The 21,253-nt window shown below is 38.2% G+C and overlaps 1 protein-coding gene across 4 annotated transcripts in view; it reads left to right on the top strand.

Moving 5' to 3' along the window:
* The window catches only part of Stxbp4 (syntaxin binding protein 4), a 177,926-nt gene that overhangs the window by 93,900 nt on the left and 62,773 nt on the right, over positions 1-21,253 (top strand). For all 4 annotated transcript variants that reach the window (XM_029566127.1, XM_008838424.3, XM_029566128.1 and 1 more), the window contains 3 exons: positions 941-1,057; positions 3,036-3,085; positions 5,151-5,284. In XM_029566127.1, coding sequence (XP_029421987.1) covers positions 941-1,057; positions 3,036-3,085; positions 5,151-5,284 — 301 coding nt within the window. The remainder of the gene's footprint in view (positions 1-940; positions 1,058-3,035; positions 3,086-5,150; positions 5,285-21,253) is intronic.

Below are 21,253 nucleotides of genomic sequence, written 5' to 3' on the forward strand. Positions count from 1 at the left end.
AGGTCAATACTGAGTTCAGTATTGTATAACTGTATTAATTCAACTGTGAACCTAAAAATTTACAGCCACTTTTGAAAGAGATGTATCCTTGCTCTGGAGTGTGTTACTGAATATGTTAAAGCTATAATGAAATGCTTCTTTTATTCGTGTGGTTATTAAATTAAAAAAATTAATTCTTCAAAAAAAAGAAAGAAAAACAGCCCTCCAAAAGAGTTTCATTTTTGCTCCTATTAACCTAAGACCATTTTAAGTAAAAATTCAGGTTATATATTTACATGCCACCCAGGTAATTATAAATTCAGTTCCCAACCCCCACTTTCCCCCAGTCTTTCTCCAGCAGTCAATGATTGTTTGTTGAGTGGGAATGATTCACAACTGACTTTCTTACTGACCAGAGCCGAAATCAGAACTCTTTTTCTATGAAAATTATTTCACCTAATTGACCCATCAGGGTTCTGCTTTTCCTGTATGTCTGTTGAAGCCCAAAATGTAAGCCACCAGGATCAAGATGCACCCTTCTATCAAGTGACATTGCAGTGTTCTCTTACCCTATCACTGCCCCTGCCACAGCTACTGTTTGTCTCTGCTTCCTCTCTGCCAGTAACAGTTCAATCTTACACTGGATGTTATTGTACGTGGGAACGTGTCCGTCTGTGAGTGTGTATACCCAGTACCTTTAGCTATGCTGCTCATGTGCAGCTTTCTGTCAGTATATGTTAAGACAAGTCAGTAAAAAAAGAAGACTTTAAATATACCTCAGCATAAAAATCAATAAAACTACAAAGTGTCCCTGAGAAAATTAGCTTTTAGATATTAACTAGTTGTAGTCTACCGCCCCTCAGAATCAGCAAATTGAATGGTGGTGTCAGATATTAGCTCATGAAACACTGTTGAAGATTAAGGAAATGTGCACGATGCTCCTTTTGCTATCTCTGTCCAGGAAAGTGCTCAGAATTTAAGAAAAAGAGTCACAGTTCTTGACTGCCAATTGCGAAAATCAGAAATGGCTGCAAAAACTTTTAAGGCATCCACTGAGAAACTACTTCATTTTGTAGAGGTAAGTTTTTCTTTCATAATTGACCCTCTGTCTTCTTGGATTCCACATCAGTGGATTCAACCAATCACAGATTGAAAATATTCAGGAACCCAGGAGCTTATAGGACTCTGTTTTCATAGGGTCGTGCACCTCCTCCCTGGCTTTTACAGTCTTTCCACCCCCTCTTCCTCAATGCTTCCTGAGCCCTGGGTGGGTGAAGTTTAGTGCCGGAGTCCTGTCCAAGGACCAGCATTCTACAGACTCTTAATCTCTAAACTTTGGCTATTTGTGACCTTCCTGGTCCTCTGTTGCATGAGGGAGCTTCATTAATGAGAACTGAGAGATTCATTAGTGACCTCTTTACCCCTGTGTTATGTTCCGTGAGCCTTGAGTGTAGAAGTTGCATTGTAGATGTGTGAATTAGGCCTGGGCAATTAATAGACAATGTCTGTGTGTGACCAGTTGTTGTACTTGGTAATGGTCTCCAACTGGTGCAAAAGAAGCCTCTTTGATGAGTGGTGACTGGGATATTTGTCTGTAAATGTAAGGATACATATTTTGCACATAGTAAGAAATTACATTACACAAAATTTTAATAAAAATAAATTAAAAGAAATATTCAGGAACAAAAATTCCAGAAAGTTCCAAAAACCAGAATTTGAATTTGGCACATTGCAGGCACTGTGCTAAACTCTGTAAATGAAGTGATGCGTAAGCATCCTGCCCACAGCCTTCCACCATCTTTCGTAGCACTCTAAGTGCTGTTTACCACATTTCCCAGTTGTACATTATGTAGTCAGGCCCGGGTCGATTGTTCCTACACCAAACTATTTCCTGTCCTTATCGTGAAAATAATAGACTATAAAACCACTTAGGTGACATTTGGATTGCACTGTTTATAAGTAGTCTAGAATTATTTAAAGTATCCATATGCTGTACATGACTCATATGCATACTACAGGTCCATTTAATACAAGAAACCTGAGCATCTCTGGATTTTTATATCACCAGTGATCCTGAAACCAATCCCCCATACGTATATAGAACTATATTATATTTTTTAAAGAAATTCTGTGAAACCTGGTGGTCCCAATTTCTTGGGAGCTTGAGGCAAGAAAATAGAAAATTCAAGGCTTCCTTGGTCTATTGAGTGAGTTCAGATCCGCCTAGGCAACCTAATGAGATCCTCTCTCAAAATAAAAAGTGAAAGGCAAGCTGGGGATGTAGTTCAGTGGTAGAGTGCTGGCCTAGCATATACGAAACCCTGCCTTCAATCCTCAGTAACAAGGGAGGAAAGTAGGGAACGAAGGAGGGAAGGTGGCGGGAGGTGGTGGGAGGAAGAGAGAAAAGAGGGAGAGGAAAGAGGTCCTGTCCTAGGAGAATGCGGTGGTGTGTGGTGGCTACAGGACAGTCTCTGCCACAAAGCAGCAGCTCTCGGAGTCAGAGTTAGAGTTGGCTGAAGAACAGAAAAGAATGGCTAACATTATATACACTGTTAAGAAAGTAGTTGAGACACATTAACATATACTATGCTTTAATGAATAATTTCCAAAAAATCCTGGTACAAGATAAACATAATTTGGTAACTGTTAACCCTATAAAGAAATTCTCTAGAGGATGGTAAAATGGCTCAGTGATTTAGTGCACGCGTTGCTCTTGAAAGGACCTGAGTTCAGTTTCCAACATCCAAGTCAGGTGGCTTACAACCACCTGTAACTCCAGCTCCAGGGAATCCATCACCCTTTTCTGGTCTCTCTGAGCACCTGCACACTACATACACACACATTCACATAAATTTTTTCAAATATTAAAAAAAAGAAATAACCTTATGCCTATTTTAGGTATAATTACATGTTAATATGATTGATTCCCCTTACCATAATAGAAACATCTACATACTTAGTGAATGAGGAAGTTCTAAATACTAATTAACCTAGCAAAGAGATTTTTAAAACCTATCAAACTTATGTATCTCCTTCACCATCTTGTTTGTTTTTAGACTGTTCAAGAAGTACTTTGGGAGAGTTCTTCTACTTTATCAAATTTAAGGTAAGAAGCTTAAGTGATTTTTGCAGTTTGCCCACAGAAGAAATTCTTCATGTAATAATTATGACTAAAATGATAAAATACTCTTAAATGGCCATAGGATGCTACATAATTTCCATTGACTGCTCTTTTTTTAAAGTCTTGGAAATAAATGCAAGAACATACTCTTTTGGATTCTCTATAAAAGAAATTGCTGGAAACATTTAGCAAGTTATTGTAACTTTTTACTCTAAAATTGAGGAATCACACGTCCTGTCTTTATGTGGATAAGTTGCTGGTGGCAGATGTACTGTTAAAGATCGGGCTCAGCCCAGCAGATGTGTTGTTATGTCAAATAGGATTTCACGGAACATATTCATGCAATCAACATCTTTCATTTTCATCATTCAGTAGATATGAATTAAGTAAATCATGTTTGGAGACTACACCTTGACTCTGCTATTGCCTACACTATGCTTCAGACTTCACCATTCTTACTTGGAGCTACAAATATACAAATACTGTTTATTAATTTCAAGCAGCATCACTTGCAGAAACAGAAACTACCACTACTGTGAAAATAGAAGTTTGATAAAGGAAATAGAAGAGCTGATCTTCCACACGTGGTGACTTATGCCTGTAATCACGACACATGGGAGGCTGAGGCAGGCTAATCTCTATGAGTTCAAGGCCAACCAGCCAACCAGAGCTTCAGAGTGAGACCCTGTGTATTTTTTTTATTAAAAAAGAAAGAAAATAGGGTCAACATACCATTTTTTTCAAACTTAGAATGCCTACAATTGCTGACTTCTAAGCTCATTTTAATGTTTTATGTTTTAATTCTTATTATAAAATAATCTGACTTTTTTGTTGTTAACCATGCTGTTTAATATAATTCTATGAATTCAACGAATACTATTTTAATAAGGACTTTAAACTATTCCATGATCATATTTACCTTTTATTGGCTTGTGTGCCCCCAACTCCCTAAAGCCTCATTTTGACCTTCACTAATTAAAAAGTAGTGAATATCGAGTTTTAAAATAACTATTTAAAAGCCAAGATTCTAGCTTTACATTAAACTGCTCCTTAGAAAAGAGGCAATTTTTAAAAGCTACAGTAAGCAGCGTTCACCACGTGTGGAAAGTTAAGCCCTGCTGCAGTCCTGTCCCTTCACTGCCATACATCGTATCCTCTGAGTGGACACTGGCCCGGTCATTCCGCACAAAGTAAAGACTGTTTGGACTGGAGAATTCTTTAGTCTCCACTTGTGAATTAATATCGTTGTGCCTAAGAAGGCAGATTGTAAATAGTGATGGTTTATACAAAGTCAATACAAAGGTATCTGTCCTCTTCAAGTAGAAGTTTTAGTGTAATGATTTTGAGGAAAAACTTGCCTTTTATATTATGCCAGAATGCATTTGTTTCAGATGAGGTGCTAGTTAAACTCTGTGGGGCACAAAAACAAAGCAGAAAGCAATGAATATGGGAGAGAGATTTATAACAAAGGGTTTGCAGGATGGGAGGGAAATAGGGTTGGGGAGCAACCAGAATGCATTATATACATGAATGAAATTATCAAACAAAATTTATTAATAAAAATAAAATATGATGTCCTAAAAAATAGTAGAATTCTATAGACCATTTTGCACTTAGTAACAACAAATGAGAACGATTAAGACATAATTTCATAGATAAATATACATATATATTGAATTTATATTTAGTATTACTAAAAGTAATAGAAAATATCTGTTTAATAAATTTATGTTGATATGTTTAATTTGAACTTTTATGAAATTAAATAAAATCCCAACAAATGATGTAGAGGTAGGCCATCCTTCAGCTACTTTCTTCTGATCTGTAAAGTCAACCTAATTTTTTAAAATATGCCTGTTTATTGTATAGTAAAGAATGGAAAGCAGAAACACTCTTTTATGTGAATGACTTCATGTATAACTCTGTGAAGGTCATGTTCCTAGGAACAAAATTCTTTTTGTACAAACATGTAATCGATACAAATTCAGATTCAGCAGAGACGTATTGCTTGCCATATGCTCCATTCAAGGCCCCTTCATTGCTCACACAGTGAAAGAGGAGCCATGTTTTCATCGCAGACTGCCCTCCCACTACTGGGTAGGAACGGACGCAGCTTCCCGGCAACGCTGGCCCTGGAATCTAAGGAACTTGTTAAATCTGTTCGTGCCATACTTGATATGGATTGTAAGTTATCTTCAATTTTTTTGCACTTTTTTGATAATTCATTAAACAATACAGAAAAAAATTCTAGCCTGATAGTATAATTGCATATGTTTGTTTGCCTAAAGTAAATAGGTACTCTTTAAAAATCTTAACACGTCAATGTGGGAGAGAATATGTGCTTTATTTAAAGTGCTCACAATGACATCTAACTGAAGATAGCTAATTAATACATGTCTTTACTTCTACTTTCTTCCAAAGTGTCTTTGACATTGGAAAATAAATTCCAAAACAAATCCATAGCAGTTCAGGAAACCTGGAATGGTAAAACCAACATTAAGGAAGATTTTTCTTTATTCTTTTTTTTAATTGAATTTTTTGTGCATTTCATACAGAACATCTTGAACAATCTTAGTCTTCTTTATACACTAGTCCCTGTTGGCACCCTCCCATAGCCCCCCCCCACTGGAGCCCACATACTCTGTCATTCAGGCCCACTGGGTTGTCAGTGTCCCCTATCATTCCCCAGTGCAAGTCCATCCATTGAGGTCTAGTCAGCCTATCTAGAGTCCCTTGTTTTAGGAAGATCAACTCTTCATCCGGCAGCAATCAGTTGCTAACATTCAAAATTGAGGTCTGCTGTTCATTTTCCCAGTTCTATGCTGAGTTATTGTCTGCCTGAGTTTGAATGGGACTTGTGTTTGCTGACACCATTGCCATAGAATCATGTGATCAGATTCTCAGGAGCTTGTAGGACTCTGTTTCCATATGGTCTTGCACCTCCTCCCTGGCTCTTACAGTCTTTCCGCCCTCTCTTCCAAGATGGTCCCTGAGCCTTGGGTGGGTGAAGTTTAATAAAGGGATCCTGTCCAAGGACCATCATTCAGCAGACTCCTGATCTCTACACTTGGGCCATTTGTGACCTTTTGTGTTCCCGGCTCTCCACTGCATGAGGCAGTTTCATTTTTGAGGGCTGAGAGATTCATTAGTGTCCTCTTCATTATCCCCGTTCTATGTTCCATGAGCCTTAGGTGTAGAGGTTGCATTATAGATGTGTCACATAGGCCTGGGCAATTCATAGACAATGTCTGTGTGTTACCATTGTGGTACTTGGTAATAGTCTCTGACTGGTGCAAAATGAGCTTCTTTGATGAGTGGTGACTGAGATATTTGTCTGTAAATATAAGTATACATAGTTTGCACATAGTAAGAAATCAAATAAGTCTAGTGATGTGACAGTCTTGGGGCTTTCTCTAAGATCTATGGCCACTCCAGTCATGTGTATTAGGATATGTTTACATTACCACCCTTGAGTTTCCTCCCTTTGAGTGGGCATTTAGTCAAATTAGGTAGCTGTTGATTGCCCCCAAGATAAAAGTGCCATTACTGCACCAATGTCATATGCTATACCAGTCATTGATGTTATTTGGTCTTGAAGCTGGTGTTGGATCATCCATTGATGTTTTCTCTTGGCACCTTCATAGTGCTCTCCAAAACTATGAGAGTTTGCCTTCAGGGGAAGTGGTTTCAGGTCACTTACAGCTCTATTGCTCCAAATCCTGTGTCAGAAGTATGTTCTGTCTTCGTCAATAGGGTCTTACATCATTCAAGAAGATTTTAATAAAATGGAACAGATAAAATCAAATTGAATGTGGCCTGATGGTACAGGACTATAATCCCAGTACTTGATAGGCTGAACCAGTAGAGTGGAGTGTTTGAGGCCAGACTGGACTGCATAACATGCTTGAGGCTACATGGGCTATATAGCCAGACCTTATCTCAGAGAGAGGGGGAGAGAGAGAGAGAGAGAGAGAGAGAGAGAGATTGATTTACAGTATGGCCCAGCTTCCAGAGAAGACCCCACAATCCCAGCTCCTGAGGATTTGAGGGAGAGAGATTGCTGTGATTTCTAGGCTACTCTGGGCTATAGCAATGAGTACTAAGCAAGTCTGAACTGAAGATTGAGGATTTTTCTCACAGAAACAAATAAAAGCAAAACAAAAAGCTGATGAAGCAGTGAGTTAAGTGAAATCATGGGAAGGAAAGGAGAGGGAAAAAGGGGAGGGGAAGGGAGGGGAAGGGAAGGGAGGGGAGGGGAGGGGAGGGGAGGCAAATACCACACCCAGCAAAAGAACAGGAACAGATTCAAGGGTGATCACAGGATAATTACTTAAAGGGTGTGGAATATCTGAATCAGTTATTGCCCTTCAGAGCTGCTGGCTTTCAAGCATGGGCCAAGAGAGCACCTCTCATTGGGTCTCGCTCAAGCCACCACTGGACTTACAAGAGAAGCCCAACAGAGCTCTAAGTGATTTCCAGCACCCACACAGAGGTGTGCAGAGACACCTAAGTGATCGGACGTTGCCACCTTTCCCTCCTGTCTCCCAGGCACTTTTGCCTTCTCATGATACATTCAATTCTTTTTTTTATAACTATTTTCAACATACCATATATTTTCTTGCAATGAAAATTATAGGTGGTTTTTCTAAGTGTAACATTATTTTTGAAAATCAATAACAACATGTCCTAAGTATACAGTAAAAGAAAAATAAGGGGAATGTGATTTATAATAAAGCAACTTATATTTGAACAGGCGATGCTTGAGTGCAACAGCGTTAGGCGATGTGACAATATAAACCTAGTTCCTACATGTACAGTCTCCACGAAAGTGAGAGACGTGAAGGTAGACTGAATAACCACGTCAGGGTCTCCATCTAAATAGCACAGTCCCACTGGCGTCTATAGCATGATTGTCTAAAATGGTGAATAACTCTTGGTAAAGTTCTGGACAAAGGAAAATACAATCTTCTATTAATTTATGTAGTGATTATGATCCTAGAAAAGTGAATGCATATTAAAATTATGCAAATGTGTTTGGGGTTTATCTAAAAACAGTCATAATCCAGAATCAGGTAGCTTAAAACTTTTTTCAACAACATGAAAGTCTGGTAGGATATTTTTAAATCATAAGACATAGAACAGCTCTGTTGCTCTGGACTGTAGATGCATTTTATAGAGAGAGGAGTGTGGCATCCTGACACCTTCCCTCTCAACAATAAATATGCTCCCCAAACACTGTGACCGTAGATAAGCTTCATATGTTGGCACAAATCTTCCTGAGTGTGGCGCACACTTACTGAGAGCCGCTGGTGCTGCTCTTTTTAAAATATGAACATAACCAAGAATCATCTAGTGGTGGCCATGACTGAAAAGAACTGTAATGGGAAATTTTAGATAAAGAGAAAAAAGTCTAGTTCAATGAAGTTACATAATATTTTGAAGATGACTATATTTTAGAAATAAATGGAGTTATCTTTATGAAGAGTAATAAGGCATGATTTCTGTTATACAAGAAGTAGCTTCTGTGAAAGAAACAAAATTTGAAAGAGAATTTTTAAAGGCATGATAAGTATCCTTTCCTATTATGTGAAGATAATACTCTAAAGGATCGTGTAAAGATTAAATAATATTGTGGCTGGAGAGATGGCTTAGCACTTAAGAGCACTGGCTGCTCTTATAGAGGACGCAGGTTCAATTCCCAGCACCCACATGGCAGCTAACAACTGTCCATAACTCCAGTTCCAGGGGATCTGACGCCCTCTTCTCACCTTCTCTGGCATTGCATGACATGGGTGAACTTATAGGCATGCATGCAAAATACTTATACACATTAAATAAAAATAATAAGGTATTTTTAAAAACAAAAGATTAAATAATATATTTTGTATAAAGCCCCTATCCCTACCAGAATTCCCAGCATAAAATATGTTTTAATTTATTTGATCTTTATACATAATATTAATCTTTTCATTAGCTGTCCTATTTACTTTGCCCCAAATCAACAATTCAGTATTGTGTCTTATGGTCCCGTTAACTGGCTGCATTTGGCTGGGCGGTTCTTCTTAGGGGACTCAGATGAGGTTACCGTCAGGTGTTTCCTGATGTTGCAATCATCTGATAATTCTACTAAGCTGCTAATTCTACTAAGTGGGAGCTCAACTTGGGATGTCAACTGTAATACCTGCCTGTATGTGCCCTCTCCACTATGGCAGCCTCAAGTTGTTAAAATTACATGATGACTCAGAGCTCCACACAAATGGTTAAATGATTGTGAGACAGATGCTGCATGGCCTTTGTGGCTCAGCCTTACTTCCGCCATGCCCTAAGCCAGCAAAGGAGACTTAGGCACCACTCTTGATGGTGAGGAACCAAGATCACATTTTAAAAGAGTGTGTAGTTGGAAGTCATTTTTATGGTCATCTTTGGACAATGCAATTTTCCATACCAGACATGATGGTTCCATATCATCATTCAAATATCATTTAGTATATGGTATTTAGCAGAATAGCAGGCTAGCTTTTGTTTCTCTGTCTCTTCTCTTCATGTCATGATCTTCTGTTGTCTTACTCTAACATTCTACCATCCAGAATTGCCATTCTTAGCCTTCCGCAGGCTAGGGACCAGACGATACATGAAGGTGAATAGACAAGTGGGTGGATTGATAGATGGCTGGAAGGATGGACAGATGACAGACAGGTAAGCAGGCATATATAAATAAGTAGGGAGAGAGAGAAAGAGAGATAAATTTCTCTTGTCAGAATTTTAAGTTGTGGATATAATCCTGGCTAATGAGTGACTTGATTTGGTACAATAACATTCAAAGACCCTTTGGGTAGTGTTTAATCTTACAAATACTTTGCATAGGATTAGAAATCATGGTTCTAAAATAGTATCTGCTCACTTTGTACAATGAGTATGTGTTTAAATGTTTATGTAACCTAATACATTTCTTAAAGTTATGTGTCAAATACCGTAAGAATTCATTATATGAAGGAATTCTGTGGGTTTTAGAAGGGATGAAAGCAATGCTTCTTGTATGTGTAAACTCAGAATTCCATGTATTAAACATTTTTATGTTTGGGTGGGAACAGTGGAGGGAAACATCTGCGTAGACATAGCCCAGTGGACATTGTTGTCATTAATTTTAATTATCGCACTAACATTGACCTTTACCTCTGTCAAACATGATTATTCAAAGAAAATATTCAAAATTCAAGGAAGTTCTTTAGAAGAGAACAGAAAAATTACATGTGCACTTTTGTCCTGTGTAAGATTATACCTGCTTTGATGTTTAAAGCCAAAGTAGTTTCTCTGTTGTCTTGTTATTAAAATATAATTGTTAATGTTGGCATATTTTGTCAGTATTTTGCAGCTTTATAGACTGTACCTTTTTAAGTTTAATAATTCAGAAAAACAAAGCTCATTTTTTTCTTTTTTTGTAAGCAGTGGGCTTTTTTTTTTTAACTACATATGTAATAGGAAACACTGAGCTACCTGAGTATTCCAGGTTGTAATTAGAAATATTCACTTGGGTAATTGTCTCAGCTGTCTTTGAATATAAGTGCATGATAGATAGGGCATTTTTCCTCAGGAATCTGTAAGGTCAGGTCTCTTAGGCCTTATAGCTTAGAAACAAGCTGAAAAAAATATCTGGCAAGCAATTCTTAACCTTTTCTAGATCATCTACTCCACTGAAATCTGATGAAATCTCCCTCCCAGATATGTGCAATTATATAATTGTGTGTACATTTTCAGAATATTTCTGAGCTCTAATCTAGAAACCATTAGTAGAACCACAGGGAGCACAGTGTGCTCTCTTAGTGGCTGTGCTCATCAGAACACTGTGAAGTACGTCAAGCAGCATTTCAGATCTGTGTAAACTCATGCTTTGAGGAATCTGATCTCCCCTAGAGGTGCTCCAGGGAGTATCACAGTTGTTTACCTGGCTCCATTGGACAGATCACTTAACCTTTGGCTCTATTTCCTCATATAAAAAAATACCATATAAGTGCTAAACTAGAGGATTAAATGAAATGTACGCCAAGTTCTGCACAAAGCCCCTGGGGCTGTAAGATGTCCTTATCTGGATGGTGCTGCTTCTGGTATGACTGCTCTACTCCTGCTATCTGACTATTGTGTGCAGAGATTCATTTAAATTTACTTTTTCTCTCTGGTAGGTATTCAATTACTGCCAAAGCTTCTTTCAACTTGAATACATTTGGAAATGTGATAGATGAGAGTTCTTCACATGAAACATTTAATTTTATTAATTGACTTTGAGTTAGGATGTAATCATCACAGGAAACTGCGGCCGAGCATCTGCATCTGCACCTTAGCTGTCCATTGTTTACTGGTAACCATACACCTTCTGTCTGCTCTGTTGCCTTATATCCAGTGACACACAGTGAAGGGAGCATAGACTGTTGAGTGAATATTGGAACCCTTGGAGATGCTGCTTCCAGTCTCTATCAGTCACTGTGTGGTCAGTGTCATTGTGGTGCCTTATTATAATCTTTATGTTAAATAGCTACTGATTCATAATGGTTCTCTTTGTTGGATTGACATATAATTTGACAAAAATTATATGTCAATTATTTGACATACAATTTTGACAAAAAATTATTGACATATAAATTGACAATAATTGAGACAAAAGCAAAGCATGCAATTCTGTTTTAAAATAATTTTTTAAATTCTTGCCAGATACCCAATAGAAGGGCTTCAATAAAAAGAGACCTTATTGAGTTGACCATAAGTCATCAGTGTTATAACAGGCATCTAATTTCCTTCCTTCAAGATTCTCATAGAAATGAAAAATAGAATATAAAAATAAATCAAATGTCTTCAAAAGCCCTTGGAATTGCAGGTGAATTTCACACACCTTTTCAGGTAGGGCAGGTAGGACCACATAGAAGGAAAGAGGAAGGGCCAACCTCTTGCTCCCTCTGTTGAACAATGGTGGCAGCTATGGGAATTACTGGGCCCCTGGCAGGAGAGCACTCTTGCCGTGGTTGAGCTTGAAAAGGTAGTAAGTAAAGTAATCCCTGAGAGGGTAAACGCACTGTTTTCATTCTTCTATCTTTACAGTCAGTGGCTTAGTTAAAAATTTTCTAGATTCACCGAAATTATTTGTCATGCAGAAAATCAAGTGGGCTTTTATCTTCTGAGAGGCACAGACATGATTCAGATCAAGCATACACCAGGCTACACAGGAAGTGTTAGCTGCGGAAGGATCTGGCACCAGGTGCCATATGACTATACACAACCACCTCCAGTCTTAGCTCCCAACCCACTATCCATATACTGTTGTACCATTACAGTCCACAGTGCAAATACACTACAGCTGACCCCAAACCTGAGGTGGGCAACTCCATCAACCTGGTCAAATGTCAAGGCATCCAATAATAAGTCCCTACATCCTTTCAAAAAATTAAAAGCCATAAACAGAAATATGTAAGATAGATACATACACACCTCATTCAAGCTCTTGTAAACAGACATATACAAACATAGAATTATGGAAAGGTCCACTGTATTACAGCAAGAAAATACAGATGTCAGGATGTAGAATGGAGTTTAGACTCAAGACTGCAGTCACATAAAGCCTTCCCATTCTGCTTGTGTACTTAAATTGCCATTTATATTTGTGCTTGCGCACTTTAAAATTAGATTTTTAAAAAAACAAGAAAGAAATGTCTCCACACAAGATGAATATGTCATAGCTGGTGTCTTAGGCCTTAGAGATTCACAGAAGTGAGATGAGCAGTTGGAGCTAAAGTTTCTCCACCCACAAAGGCCTAAATGATATCGAGCTAAGAAAGTAAAGGGCACAAACTCTTCTGTAAAGAATGTACTTTCTCTTCGTAAATTATTCATATATTAGACATTTTTAAAAAACTATCCAACTTAGGAGCCATCTGGGCCTGCCACTAATTAAAGTTGAAAAGTGAACATTCCCATTCACTATAGGTTGGAATATAACTTGGCACAAATTCTTGAGAGAATATACATATATATCTTTTTTAAAAATCTATAAAATGTTTTAATGGTCACCTTTTAAGTCAGTAATCTCAACTCTTGGTATTTTTTTCAAAGCAAGTTATGAAAGATACATGTAAATATTTTGAATATAGCATTTCTTTTAAAAATATGGAGATTCAACTGTTACACATAGGTTGTATAATTAAATTTTAATCAGCAAACTGAACATAAGGAGAAGTCTTTCCCTGTGAAGCACTGACCCTCTGATTATCTGTATTTGACTATTTAGCATCCGGTATCAACTTAGTTGTTTCCATCAGAGTGATAAATAACTTCTAAATGTAGGGCATAAGTTTGATACCTGTCTTTTCTTTATGTTCTGAGGCAGGGACTCTAAAAAGCTTAATTAAATGTCAGGGCATCCAAGGGCTCCCAACATTCTTTCCAAGATCGAAACCCAGCTCTAAATAGAGAACTCATAAAAAAGTGTGTAACTCATATAACATAGATGTGTAAGCCAATGAGAAAATGATTTATGAGAAGTGAGGGAAGCAGTAGTGTAACTTGTAAATACCTTCATGATTTCTCTTTCTGATCCTTCCCTTCTTTCAAATCAGAATTCAGGCTTCATGTGGCATCGTCTCATTCCACCTATTCTAGACTTCAAACTCCCATCACTGTTTTTTTTTATTTCTCTTGACAGCATATTTTTATTACCATCATGTATCTGTTAAAGAACAGCCATGCTTCCTTAATGGAAGTCAGCTGTGCTGCTTAGAATGGGCATAAGGGTACTTGCCTACCCACAAAGTGCTATTGGGGTTGATACGTCATCTTCCCCTGGAAATGGCAGAAGTGTTTATCTGTTATTATGTGATTCTTGTCATTTGAGAGGAAATTTCAGCTGTTTTTGTAGAGCCAAGTTCTTCTTTAATGACTTCACTTTTTAAAAGCCAGATATTTACCACAGTGAATATTCATAGAATCTAACCATTTAAGAAAATCTTAAACATATCTTCACTTATATTATTGCAAATTGAAAGTGGGTCACTTCTGTATGGTTCCACTAAGAAAATACATCAAATTTAATCCTGTACAATTTAATTCCATTTTCAGTGGGAAAATTGTGTTAGCCTCACGGACAGTAATTTCATTCTGTGTTCAGTTTTATTTCCAGGAACAGAAAAGGCAAAGAGAGACATGTATCACGTAAGAAAAGGAAGTCCGTCACTTAGGTTCATGACTTTAAGAACTACTGAGCATCTACAATGGGAGAGACCCTGCTCTAGGTACTAAAGCAGCCCCCATATAAAACAAGGCCTTTGTTGTCCAGAACCCTTGGTAAACTAGAGCAGGTAAAAATGGACAAAATTTATCCGATGAGTAAATATAATGATTCCAGACAGTGACCAGTGTTATATGCATCATCAAACCAGCTGATATGCTGGGGAAAGCCAATAAATGAGGATGCCAATTAGGATCGATGAACAAAGAATCATCTTTTTGAAGAGGTAGCACTGGAGCCCAGACTCAACTAGAAGAAAACCAATAGGAAGAGCTTTTCCAGACAGCACAAAAGCTCTGGGGCAGTTACAAACTTAAAAGTGTTTGAGGTGCAGGAAAAACAAAGCTGTGTACCCCCAGATATGACCAGAAGAGGAGTACCGTGGCATGAAGATGGAGATACAGGACAACTGCCAGGTCAGAGGACTTTAAACACCATACAAAGGCATTTGGGTTTTACCTAAGAGTCCTAGGAAGCCATTGGTGATTTTCAGCTGGAGTAACACAGTATGGCCAACATTTTCAAGACTTTTAGACAATTGTTTACTGAACTATAAGAGTTACAAGAACGAAGGAAGCAGGAAGACTAGTTGGATGTTACAGTGATTGAGGGGGCAGCTGGTGGTCACTCAATCTAGATTTGAGTAGCAAATAATATTATTCATTTTAAAAAGGTGTTAGTAATGTTCCATTCTATTTTAGTTTTTTCCTTTTATAGAATTTTTGCAGATTTCATACACTATATATTTTTATCACATTTAGACCACCTCCCCTATCTGCACCCTTATACCCACCATCAGATTTCATGTACTCTGTCATGTATATTAAGGCCTATCAAGTCTCAAGTTTGTGTCCCCAAATGTCTTTCAGTGTGTGTATGTCCACTGAAGCCTAGTTACTCCATCTAGCATCACACTCTTAAAGAAAACCAACTCTCCCTCTCCAGCAATTTCTGGTTGCCAATAGTTCCTCAGCTAAGGTTGGGGGGCTACTTACCCACGTCCTCACTTCTGTGCTAGGATTTTGTCTGGCATGAGGTTTCATGGGTCTTGTGCATGCTGTTGCTATTGCTAGAAGTTCATATGAGCAACTTCCCAGCTGTCTGTAAAACTCTGTCTCCTTGTGGGCATCTAGCACCCCTGGCTCTTACAATCTTTCCACTCCCTTTTCCACAATAATCCCTGAACCTTGAGCGGTAGAGGTTTGATATAAGTGTCTTATTCAGGGATAAGCATTCTGTAGTCTCTTATTCTCTGTGCTTTGGGTAGTTGTGACTTTCTGGGTTAATCACCATCGATTGTATGAGGAAGCTTCACTGGTGAGAGCTGAGAGATGCATTAATATCCTGTCACCCTGTTCCACTGTGTTCCCTGAGCCTGGGGTGTACAGGCTGTGTTGTAGATACGTCACTTGGGGCTAGGTACTTCATAGGCAACTTATTTTCTACATTTGACCAATTGTGGAACTTTGCAATAATCTCCATCTATTGCAAAAAGAAGCTTCTTTGATGAGTGGTGAGAGATAACTTGTCTGTAAACCTCTGTATCCCTCCCATTAAGGCTGTAAGTCCAATTAGACAACTATTGACGACTCTCAAGACAAAAGTACCACTGCAGCACCAATAGAGACTATTTGCTGGGCCAGTTGTTGTGGTTCATAGACTTACAGCTGAATGGGATCATTGATTAGTTTGCATGCTGTCTTCTGATACTGTGGGAGCTAGTCTTCTGGGAGGAGGCTTCCAGATCATTTCCAACTTGATTGCTCCAAGTCCTGTGTCCAAAGTATATCCGGGCTTCAAATTCTGAGAGGCAATCAAGGGCTATGGTAGTAGCCTCTGTTATTTTGGAAGTCTCTTGTACTGTCCTGACCAACAACTCAAAGGGAGTTTTCCCGTGCCTAACACTGTTTTTGTCATACAGCCTTCAGCTGCACACATGCACTCATACATACTGCATGTGCATTTTTCAGTAGGCCTTTGAACTAATACATTCCACTCTAGTTTCTCACACCACCTAGGCATCATTTATTTCTCCTCTTTCTTCCCCTGTATAGCCCTCCCCAATTAAAGTAGCCCCCATTTCCCCCATTTCCCTTCCTCCTCCTTGAGAGAGGTGGATAGTAGGAGACAGATGTGTTAAGTTTTAGAACACCTGAAATTCAGTAGTAATGTTTTAGCTTAGTGTTCATGTGTGTGTTTCATTAATGAGTACCCCAAAGTCTAGTAGCAATGGATACTTGCTCAATATCATCTTGGACCTTAGACGACCACAGGTCTCCCCATTGATGCATGTGTGCATTAATCAGGTCACAAACATGTGCTTTTTTATGAAACAAAAGAAACTGAAGTACTGAAAGTATTCAGCACCACCAGAACTACTGTTCTCTCTTGGCATGCAAGGAACAAGCATCTACAGTCTGGAAAATCAGGAAGCCGGCATGTTTCTGATATTTAATATATGCAAACAAATTTCTACTGTGAGTCAGTCCCAAAGCTACTGTATACTATAAGTTTTCACAGGTGATCATTTCCAGGAGCATATCTCAGATCTGTACTTTAGCCATGTATGCCATCAGTGCCTTAACTCATGAAGGCCTGGCTAGACAAGCGACGTTTCATTTCTCCCACGAGGTGAGGATATAGTTGCCAAGGGGATTGCAGGATGTGCAGTATCTAGACTTTAATCAAGTAAAAAACCTATAGACCTTACCATGAATATGACTAACAGACCTTCACCTAAAAAGACAGAAAAAATGCAAAGACTGCTCCTGAGAAAACAGAAGATGTTAGTGGTCCTGTGTTGGTGGCAGTGGACAGAGGATGATCGCTCTTCCATAAGATGAAACCAGTTATTCATACAATTAAAACTGATTTCAATCATGGAATGCTTAACCTATACGTCATGTTTCAGTCTTTTAACTGGAAAGAGAGACTTAAATGAAGCCAGACAAAAATCTTTTCCCTTAAAACCTGAAAATGTCTCCATCCAAACAGAAGGCAATCTGGGTTAATGGGATGGGTGGTCTCCAGACTTCATATGAGGACAAAGAATTAACCACTTATCTCAGAAAATGTAGCAACTGTATTAAAATATGTGCAGTAACAGTTTTCCTGATTATTTGCTGTGATAGGATATTTCAGTTCAGATAGAAAAGTTCACTCCTTGCCTCCAATAACAGAATATTAATATTACCATTACAGATAATATTTCAAAATCTAATATAGACATATGAGTTTCTTCATTTTTGCATTTGACAGCTTTACAATTTAAAAGTGCTATCTTTAATATAACCTTTTTAGCAATCTGGTAAGGTAGATAGTAATTCCAACTTAAAAGATATGCGGGTGGTCGTAGTAGCTCAGTGGGTTAAGAGTGTTTGCTGAGCAAGCATGATAACCTGAATTCGAGAGGGTCAGGAGATTCTTGGTGCTTGCTGGCTGACAGCCTAGCTCCAGGCTTGGTGAGAGACCTTGTCTCAAGGTAATAAGACAGTGACAGCAGATCGGGGTAGCTGCTCAGAGCTCAGCAGACCACCAGAGTGCCTGGTTCTGGCCTCCCTCTGGCCTCCAACTACCAGAGGGCCTGAGAACCCAGGGGGCAGCCTGACAGACCCTGGATCCTGCCTCCATGTGGTGAGCTTCCCCTAATTGCACCATAGCATCCCCCTACCTGAGATTTTGTGAGGCCCCTCCCAAGGCCCCAGGGCAGATCTGGCTTTGGTAGGCTAAGGCTGGGATCTCAGCAGACCACCAGAGTGCCGAGTTCTGGCCCCCCTCTAGCCTCCCTCTGGCATAGGGTTGACAACACACAGGATTGTCTGAGAGAGCCTGGATCCTGCCTCCACATGGTAAAGGAAGCCCGAGTGTACCTGACTAGAACCTGAATTAGGCTTCTGTGGGTATCCCTGAATAACTGATCTGAAACCATTAGTTCCCTCCAAAATAAGCCTGAAAGAACTTGAACCCTGTGCCAACCAGCTTTACATAACCAATAAAGAAAGGATCTAGGCACCTGGATAATACAAACAGAAGCATACTTCAATTTAATTCTCATATCAGAATCATAAACAACAAAAGAAATTCACATGCCAAAACCACAACGAAAGAATAATAAAATGGAAAGCCAAAACACTGTGTTACCAGCAAAGCCCACCAATCCTGTAGAAGAGTTCTACAAGGAGAACCCTCTAGAGGTAACCCAGGACACTGAATTTAAAAGAACAATCATAAACATGATCAAGGAATTCAATGAATTTAAAGAATACACGAACAAACAAATCAAAGAGCTAAAAGAACATAGGGATATACTTCTGAATGAATTCACAAAAGAGAAAGATTGAAGAAAACTCAAGCAGAAATAAGAAGGAAATACAAAACTCAATACAATGAATTTAAAGAACACAAGAACAAACAAATCAAAGAGCTAAAAGAAGATAGGAATAAACTTCTGAATGAATTCATAAAAGAGATAGAAATATTGAAGAAAACTCAGGCAGAAATGAAGAAGGAAGTAAAAAACTCAATAAGCCAACTCAAAACAACAGGGGAAAGCCTCACCACTAGAATAAATGAAATGGAAAACAGAATATCAACACTAGGGGATAAAGTTAAAGAAATTGACCATTCAAGCAGAGATTATGGAAAATTTTTAAAAATACAGGAATGGAATATGCAAGAGATGTGGCACACCATGAAAAGACCAAATCTACGAATCATAGGACTAGAGGAAGGAGAAGAATTTCAGGTTAATGGTGTTGACCAGATCTTAAACAGGATTATAGAAAAGAATTTCCCAAAATTAAGGAAAGACATCCACATACAAATACAGGAAGCACATAGAACACCAAATAGACAGGATCAGAATAGAAACTTCTCATGACATATCATAGTAAAAATACTAAATATACAGAACAAAGAGAGAATACTGAAAGCAGCAAAAGAAAAACAAGTCACATACAAAGGAAAGCACATCAGAATTACAGCTGACTTATCAATGCAAACTATGAAAGCCAGAAGAGCCCGGACCAAGGTATTTCCATGTCTACATGACAGTAGATGCCAGCCCAGAATACTATACCCAGCAAAAATGTCTATTATAGTTGACGGGGAAAGAAATATCTTCCATGACACAAATACCCTAAAAGAATACATGTCCACAAAACCAGCCCTTCAAAGAATTCTTGAAGCAATACAGAGAGCAGAGAGAGAAACAACTATACCTTGGGGCAACAAAAGAAAATAAACAAAGATATAATCTAGGAAACACAAAATTAAACACAGAACACAAACAGCAATCAAAATGATGGCAAACAATACACACCTTTCAATAATAACCTTAAATATCAATGGACTGAACTCCCCAGCCAAAAGACACAGGTTAAGTGAATGGATTAAGAAACAAAATCTATCTCTTTGCCATCTGCAAGAAACCCATCTCACCTTCAAGGACAGGCACTACCTTAAGGTAAAAGGATGGAAAAGAATATTCCAAGCAAATGGCACTATGAAACAAGCAGGGGTTGCAATTCTAATATCTGACAATAGACTTCAAAGTAAAACTAATCAGAAGAGATGAGGAGGATCACTTCATTCTGATCAAAGGAACAGTTAGCCAAAAAGATATTACAATCCTTAATATATATGCACCAAACTCTGGTGCACCCAAATTCATAAAAACAACTTTACAGGACTTTAAGACACGGATTAATCTGAACTCAGTAATAGTAGGGGACTTCAATACTCCACTGTCTCCATTAGACAGGTCAACTGGACAAGTAATAAACAGAGAGACGTCTAAATTAAATAACCATACATCAAATGGACCTAACAGACATCTTTTGAATATTCCACCCAAGCACAAAAGAATATACTTTTTACTCAGAACCCCATGGAACTTTTTCAAAAATTGACCACATACTGGGCTACAAAACAAACCTCAACAAATATAAAGAAATTGAAATGATTTTGTACATTCTAGCAGACCATAAAGTAATAAAACTCAAAATCAACACTGAACGAAGCTCTAGTCACTACACCAACTCGTGGCAATTGAAAAACACCCTCCTAAACAATGAGTGGGTCAAAGGAGAAATTAAGAAAGAAATAAAAGAATTCCTAGAATTCAATGAGAAGGACAATACAACACAACACGACCTCTGGGACACTTTAAAGGCAGTCCTAAGAGGGAAGTTTATAGCTCTAAGTGCCTACATTATAAAAATTGGAAAGAGCCCAAATAAATGACCTAACACTGAAACTCAAGACATTGGAAAGGCAAGAACAAATGAAACCCAAACCCAGCAGGAGAGAATAAATAACAAAAATCAGAGCAGAAATTAATGAAATAGAAACAAAGAAAACAATACAAAGAATCAATGAATCTAAGAGCTGGCTCTTTGAAAAGCTAAACAAGATAGACAGACCCTTAGCCCAATTAACCAAAAGAAAGAAAAAGCAAATCCTAATCAACAAAATCAGAGATGAAAGGGGAAACATCACAACAGACACCCAAAAGATCCAGGGATATTTTAAAAACCTATATGATACTAAATCTGAAAGTCTAAAAGAAGTGAATGGATATCTGAAATCATGGGAACCTCCAAAGTTAAACCAAGAAGAGATCAACAGTTTAAACAGACCGATAAAATATAAGGAAATTGAAATGGTAATACAAAGCCTCCCAACTAAAAAAAAGCCCAGGCCCAGATGGATTTACAGCAGAATTCTACCAGACATTTAAAGAAGGCCTCCAACCAATACTACTTAAGTTATTCAAAATGATAGAAACAGAGAGAGAACTCTCAAATTCCTTCTCTGAAGCCAGAATCACTCTAATACCCAAACCGGATAAAGACACAACCAAAAAAGAAAACTATAGACCCATATCC

Source organism: Nannospalax galili, unplaced genomic scaffold, assembly GCF_000622305.1.
Source record: "Nannospalax galili isolate Female #2095 unplaced genomic scaffold, S.galili_v1.0 scaffold95, whole genome shotgun sequence".
Taxonomy (NCBI): domain Eukaryota; kingdom Metazoa; phylum Chordata; class Mammalia; order Rodentia; family Spalacidae; genus Nannospalax; species Nannospalax galili.